At 33.1% G+C, this 7,553-nt stretch overlaps 1 protein-coding gene across 2 annotated transcripts; it reads right to left on the bottom strand.

Moving 5' to 3' along the window:
- Positions 1-447: 447 nt before the first annotated feature.
- On the bottom strand, positions 448-7,306 carry LOC137810721 (probable WRKY transcription factor 57). Of its 2 annotated transcripts, XR_011080955.1 has the most exons (5): positions 6,679-7,306; positions 4,859-5,002; positions 3,804-4,207; positions 2,156-2,208; positions 448-894 (listed from the first exon to the last, which is right to left on the bottom strand). XR_011080955.1 is itself a non-coding variant. In XM_068612131.1 (4 exons), the coding sequence occupies exons 1-3, from the start codon at positions 7,020-7,022 to the stop codon at positions 3,817-3,819; spliced, it is 879 nt and encodes a 292-aa protein (XP_068468232.1). In that variant the 5' UTR covers positions 7,023-7,277; the 3' UTR covers positions 448-894; positions 3,804-3,816. The 2 variants fall into 2 exon arrangements, 1 of the variants encoding a protein (XP_068468232.1); XM_068612131.1 differs by lacking the exon at positions 2,156-2,208 and having other exon boundaries at positions 6,679-7,277.
- Positions 7,307-7,553: the final 247 nt, after the last annotated feature.

Here is a 7,553-nt window from a genome sequence, read left to right as displayed (position 1 = left end):
TAAAATGATAAAAATACCCTTTTTTATATCATTAATAAGAAGTTGTGTAATGAAGTTGTATAATGGAGTAAGATGTCACCATTGCTCTCGAATATAATGGAGCATGCGGGTGAAAACAGAGTATGAATGTATGTGTATAATATAGTATTATAAGGGTGAGGGGAAGAAGCGCGTAAAAGAGAATAAATAGTAAAGAAGGAAAAGCATGTAAATGAAAATAAAAGGAAAGGTGAAATCTGAAAAAGAAAGGAGTGGAAAGCGAAAAGTGGAGTGAGTGGCATAAAGTAACGTGGCCTGCCGACTCTCAAGCAATCTCGAATTCCACGCAACTGATTGCGCACCACCATCCCTATTAACCGTTGCCCTATCTTTTTCAACGCCTCGTACATTATCAACCATTAATGTCTAATAACCACGCAATATTATTCAAAACACACCACCACCCACTTAATTAAAATCATTTCACATATAAGTTCCAAACAAAATATGTATGTACTTTTACATTAAAGTTTACAAGGACTTTAGGTTTCATACAAATTATACAATCTGAAGAAAGGGATGAGCTTCCTTAATATATACATTGGCTTTTGCTTAAATAATAATCTGAATTGTGTACATGCGTAATAACTATCACTAAATGAATGATACTTAGTCATGGTCAATATAGGACCCAATATAGGACCCAGGATAGATAATTACCTGCTACCGAGGTTGTAAGGTACCCACCCATGCATGAATACTATATTCGCTTCTCGAGATAATAGATGGCTAAAAGGACTTCCTGCTAAAAGAAAAAATTGATGCCGCTTGTGGCCTACTTGTTCAGAGTCTACAGGAAACAAAAATGCATGCATGTCCATGCATTTTCTCTTCTCCACTTCTACCGATCATCAGCTGAATCAAATCATGGTAAGGATTATTGGCACATCAAATACAAAACATGGATAATGAGACATTTTAGATTGATCAAGTCATCATGCATTATTGCAAGGATTAGTCAACATCAAGAATAAAAAAAATCAAGAATAAAAAACACTGGTTCAATATATAAGATAATACAGAACAACATCACTCATCTGGTCCGTTGATGTATACGTACAACCATGTATTTGTTGTTTGTGTAGTCAATATATACAAAATGTCAGGTAAAAGGAAAAGCATTTACGGATCGGATTCCACTTCCAAACCAAATAAGCGTCAAAGACTTCAACACAACACGAGGCTAGCTAACAGTTTTGTTTGTTTGCTTTTGTTTCTGTATTTCCTTCGAAGACAAATATTGTTTGAGACTCAGTGAAACATTAAATTTTGCATCTTTTCAAACAGCATGCCATGGAAAACAAAGCCTTTGTGCTAGACTTCGTGGCTAGCTCACAATCATATAGAGGAACCACTCACATTTAACTCGTTATGGGTAATATCTGACAGCAACTTGATCTGATGCGACAATCGTGCAACCTGTCAACCTAACCTCTAAAAGGTGTGTTTTTCTTTCCTTTATCTTTTCTCTTTACGCTTCAAACGAAGCGCTGGGACCTATCTATAGCTATCAACAACCGTAACGGTGTACGCGTACGGTGCATCTCTAATAGTGACTAACTAAGCTAAAAAAACAGATGTCTGTAATTATGGAGGTGCTAAGTAACAATAGCAATGGATTTTTTCAACCACAATATACTAGCAAGAAACCCTCGTAGGTATGATGTATACGAGCCTACAAAATTCCAGCGAGAGACATGTCGTGTTCTGCTTGAAAGTGACAGACAGCAAATTTTATATTCAGTGCATATTTATTTAATGGAATTGGCTTTTGAAAGACAGATGAAGACCTAGCAAAGTTTCTTGATCTGCCCAATAAAGAGAAACAGACATGTCATGCGGAGCTGACTTTCCGAGCAAAAAGTCGAGTGCTTAAAGAAGATTAAACAATTCAAGACCCGTAAGATGAAAGAAGAGAGAAGCAGCAATAAACTCTTTTTTTGTCTGTTAAATGTAAATATATAATTAAAAATTCACAAAAAATAAATATAATCTTAACAATAAATAATTCCAAAGCCACTCTATATTTTTTAATCTGGAAAAAGAAAAGGTTTTTGTAAAGTTTTAAGAGCAACGCATCTAAAAGCAGTCAATTGAAGACTAATGAAAGCTTCACCTTTGAATTCCTTTGTCTCCAATCATACTTTAACCTAAGATGTCTAAGTGCTCCTGAAAACAACATCATTAGTCAATATAATTAAGGTTCTGCCAGAGAAGTTCGTAGCCACTAAAGATATGCATTATGATGGTAATGATGCGTGTGTCATGACCACATGAAAGCAGAATAGATATCAGCCGACCCATATGTCATGCTAAAGGTTAAACTCTCATTAAGTGAGGAATATGAAGTCATGTAACTAGAGTGTCATTGTTGCCTTTGATTATCTTTCTACTGTTCAAGATACTAAATAAAAAATACATGACGGAATTAAATAATGCATCTAATTTTAATCCTTTAATCTCTATGCAACGACAAATTAGAAAACTTTACAATGTTCGATTAGTAACCAAACTAAATTGTCATTCTCACAAAACAAGCATAAAAAAAGAGACAAATAATTGTATTTCATAGAATCAATATTTTTCACACTATTCCATATCCGAACTATTGGCTCTGATGAAAGAAGAAAAAAAATGCAAGGGTCATTCAATTTGAGAAAACGTTTGCATTTTATTTTTCACTTTTACTTATAGAAATAAAATTTAGTTCTATATCATTCTTGGTTGCTAAAACTAGTATAAAAATAATTAAACTTATTTTTATTATTTTCCAAACAAACCATAAAAAAGAAAAAAAACAAGATGAAAACAATTAATATATTTATTATATTTAAAGCAACATGTTTTAGAATCCAAACCACTCTTTTATCTCAGATATCTAACTATAGCTCGTAACTAATCACTTTACAAGGCACCCTTTTATGATTGAATGAACTAAAAAAAAATACCTTTATAATGTCAATTTATATATTGCTTTGTTTTATAAATATAAAATAATTGTTTTAACAAAACCTTTTCACTTTTGATTACGTAAAAACTAACCTTGAAAAATAATCTTAACAGTACTCTCAAAAATTGAATTGCTAAATTGTATTTTTTGTGTCATCAAATATACGTTGCTAACTTTTCAGATTTTATATTTAAGAATTAACTAATAATTATATTTGTAAAATCTCTAGAAATAGAAATTTTTATTTTTAGTTGCTAAAGCTAAATAACTGTTTCCCCTTATTTATGAAAGTATAAATAATATTTGATCCTTATTTGCAAAACTGAAATAAAAAAAATAACTTGTAAAAAGAATTTAGTATAAAATGCATTTAGCAAAAGGCGTATTTGGATAAAAAAAATATCTATTATTGGAAAATACAAGTGCCCGAAAGCACCAGCTATATGTCCTTATTTTATGATAACAAAAAATGATAAATATAATTAAAAAATTTAATATAACTATTATCATAATGAAAGATAATTATTAAAACACAACAAATATTATAATAAGGTACGTATATAAAAATAGTTGATTTTGTATTAATTGTTATAATTATAAATAAAAACTCTTTTCTTATAAATTATAAAAACTAAAATTATTAATGGAGAGAAAGGTGAAAAAGTAAAAGAAAAAAAAATGCATATACGAAATCTGTTAAAAATTCAATCTTATTAATTGTTATATAAATTTTAGATATAGAAAATTTTATAAAAAAACCTGAAATGAATAAATAAACTGATAGAAAAGATCTAGTGAGGTTGAATATTTATACCAGAATTATTCTCTCATCTGATACGCATTCCCGGAGGTACAATATCTCCAAGCAACCCTTCATCCGTGGGAGGCGGCAGCGACGATGCATCAGCTGGCATTATTGCGGTGGATCCTCCAGATGCATCATCCTGTGCTTGGCATGGCTGAGAAATGGAGCTGAGAGTATTTATATTATTAGTCTCTCTTGGTGAATGAATTGGATAATAAAACTGTGAAATTGTAGGAGCCAACTGGCCGGCAAAGGCAGCAGCCTCGTGACTGATGATTCCCCCTCGAGGAAATCCAACGGTATGATGGCAGTGCTGGCCTTCATATGTTGTAATCACAATCGTTGGGTCCTCGGAAGAGCGTTCAACCCTCTTCTTCACCGTGCATTTGCTGTTTGTGCAGCGGTAGTAGCTCCTGCAAAAGAAATTTAAATGCTCACAATAATTAATCAGTGCAATGTTGTCAGTTAGCTTTTCTGGTGCAGTTATCACTGCAATTTATTCCAAAAATGTTTAGCAGAAAGACTCATACATTGACGGCTTCCAATAATATTTTTTACCTGCCTATCCACCGAAAATATTTTTTTTCATGGTTATTGTTATTTATATATATTCCAACATAAAAGGAGTGTGAACACACTATTTAGCAAACTTTTTTTCTCACACATATTTATTAATTAAAATCTATTAAAATACAATTAAAGGTAAAATTTACAAAGAAAATTTGTAATTTTTAACAGTTGTTAATAATACACAATGTACTAAAAAAGTATGTTAAAAAAATTATTGCTAGCATAACAATTAAAATGGTGAATGAATTTGATAATATACATGCATCGCATGCTAAGTTAGTAGACATAGTTCCTTTTTTTCATTTTCTTTATCTTATTCTAGTTCTGAACCACATCTCTGAAGGTTCAAAAATGGTTTAAAACAATAATACATCATGTGTTTTAAAAAGATGATAGTTTAAAACAATACGCATCTAGGGGCCACAAAATTGTCAACTGCATATGATAGTTTTTTAATAATTAAAATTTAATTTGATGTCAAGGTAGCTGTAAACCTAGGGAATGGGCTATTTTTAACTGCCTTCTGACCATACTTCCGCCATCTGTAGCCATCCTCAAGATGATCAACTTCACTCTTGGTCATAAATGCAAACCGTGGCTGCCTTATTCGCTTTTGCCCCTTCTTTTTACCTTTACTCCTACAAAATATTTCACTTACAATTTATCAGTATAAAGCAGCATACAGAAATCATCAAAAGAAAAAGAAAAACGATGTCATAACCTAAACCAGTGACAGATTTTATTATATTATATTATATAGAGAAATAATGTTTACTCCATTTTTATGTAAATATTTAGGAGTATCTGTTTTAAAATAGGTAATGATAAGACTATAGTCCTTTGTCATTTGTTGGGTTTCATAAACATCCATGAAGCAATAATGCGAATCATGAGGCCAGTAACTAAGATAAGGCAAATCCGGTAAATACATTAATTCAAATTTCAACAGGTAATAATACTAAAAAAAAAATACACGTGGTGGTAAAGCCTATTAACATAAATAAATAAAAAAATGGATAAGAAAGAAAAATTAAAAATATCATTATTTACAAATTCCATGTGTTTAATGGGCACAAGGCAAACAATCAAATTGGATGAAAACTTGAGAAAAGGCTGTGGATTGATAAGAATTCCACTAAAACCTCATTTGTGCCAATTCAAAAAAGTCATACATTATGTGCAAGGCCAAAACAATAAGATCCACATTGCATTAAGACACAAAAATAGTTCTGCATGGTATTCATCCCATAAGTACGATGAACAACACCTTGGTACGTATAACTGAGCTCTAAATGAACATTAATTTTCTTTTAATTAGAAAATAGTTCACATAAAATATGGACCACTAGCCTTATAATGAAAACACGCAATCAATATTTAGGGGAAGAACAATTATGTCATAGGCAACTTACATAAAATTGTATAGCATACAAGATAATTACAAGGATAAAATGCTAATTAATGCAATGCTATCACATAACACTGAAATGAATAAGCATCATACTTAGAAAGCAAAATCCCTGTTATTCACATTCGAATGTTAAAATGACCATGTAATTTGAACCAAAAAAGCTGCAAGTGGTTAGAATCTTATTAATGCCCAAAAAAATTCAAGACCAGTGTGTGCAAGCATAAATCATTTAAGAAAACAATAAAGAAAAAAGGAAAAGTGGAGCCCAATTACCCACCCTTGCTTTCCATTTTATTTTATGGTATTCTTTTTCTTTCATTGACTATTCAAACTCTCATCAAAACAAAGTGTAATAATGGCAATAATAATACGAAAATAATGAACACCACTAAATTATTATCACTCTGCAAGCCTTGAATAGCTCAGAAGCACGTCAATTCCGCCGCAATAACGGCGATGCTTGTGGGCTGAAAAACTTCGGACAACCAAAAAGGCAACCTTTTTTTCTCTTTTTTACACCCCCGTTTTCATGAATTCTCGAAAATTGCTAAACGCAACCAATAAAAAAATTGAGTCAGTTACAAATGTTCTGTTTGGGAAGAAGATTCCTGGTTGTACGGGCAAAGAACTGCACTGACTTGAGTAAATTAAAATAAAAAATAAAATTGGAATAAATTAGAATACGATAAAATAATATACGGTGCATACAAACAGACAAACCACAAGTTGATTTGATTGTGATTTTCGTTGATGTGGAAATTTTCGGTTATTCCTATTAAACTTTCCACCACAAATTTACGTTAATTACGCATTCACCACTCACGCAGGGAAAGTGTTAAGCAAAGTTGAAAGCAGTGAAGTTATTTTTCTTTTTCATTTTTTATGGCGTTTTCGCGAACTCACGGTATCTCAGGCGGTTTCTCGTCAGAGACGGTGGATTTCTCCGGCTGATCCTCGCTGGAGCTCGACGAAACCGACTGGTTATTCGACCGCGACGATGCAGCAGCGACAGGTTCAATCGAACCGGTCAGAGAGGATTGAACCGGCATCCACAATCTGTCGTCGGTGCCGATCCGGTTCGGCTGGTCCGTCTCGAGGTTCCACCCGAATTCCCTGAGTATGCTTCGCTCTGTGTCTCCGGAGAACAAGTAAGCGGCGTCGGACCCATCGGCGGCGAATGTCCAACTTGTGTCGCCGGCGAACTCAACCGCAGCGGGATCGGAGCTTGCTCTGTCCTTGTCTTCCATTCATGGATTGCGCGCGCGAACTCCACAGTGCGAAAGAGAACACGCGATCTATACTGAAGGAAACTGAAATTGAATCCTGCAAAATTCGAATAGCAAACGCACATAGAGAGTGCAGAGAGAGAGAGAGAGGAGAGAGAAACTTAGGGTTTTTGTTTGGGTTTGGTTAAGAAAAGGAAGGGACGCGTAGTTTTTGAAGTTTATGAAGCGTTTGAAAGCGTTGTCTCGTCAATACACAGTCGAAGGAGAGAGAAGAAGAAAGAAAAGTTATTTTCTTCATTTATTTTATTGTAAAAAGAATATTTCAATTATTTATAAATAAATAAATGGGAAAGATAAAGAAAAGAGATAAGTTAGAAAACTGACGTTAATTAATTGTAAGAAGGTAAGAAGAAAGAAAGTGGTCACACGCGGATGAATGATTGGACCCTCCTTGCTCATACTTTCCTTCCACCAACTAGGATTTGTTTGTTGCACTACCTTTTTCATTCAGTCATTTTTTTTTGTATTTTAACCTTCCTTTAACAATTTTTT

This window comes from Phaseolus vulgaris, chromosome 2, assembly GCF_000499845.2.
Source record: "Phaseolus vulgaris cultivar G19833 chromosome 2, P. vulgaris v2.0, whole genome shotgun sequence".
NCBI classification, from domain to species: Eukaryota; Viridiplantae; Streptophyta; class Magnoliopsida; order Fabales; family Fabaceae; genus Phaseolus; species Phaseolus vulgaris.
This window is presented reverse-complemented; position numbering and strand designations above follow the sequence as displayed.

Excerpts from the sequence above, each read along its gene's own strand:
- LOC137810721 (XM_068612131.1), bottom strand. The coding sequence starts at position 7,022 with ATGGAAGACAAGGACAGAGCAAGCTCCGATCCCGCTGCGGTTGAGTTC. Across the intron at positions 5,003-6,678 it reads GAGAAACCGCCTGAGATACC|GAGTAAAGGTAAAAAGAAGG; the intron begins GTGAGTTCGCGA and ends AATATTTTGTAG. Across the intron at positions 4,208-4,858 it reads AAAAATAGCCCATTCCCTAG|GAGCTACTACCGCTGCACAA; the intron begins GTTTACAGCTAC and ends TTTCTTTTGCAG.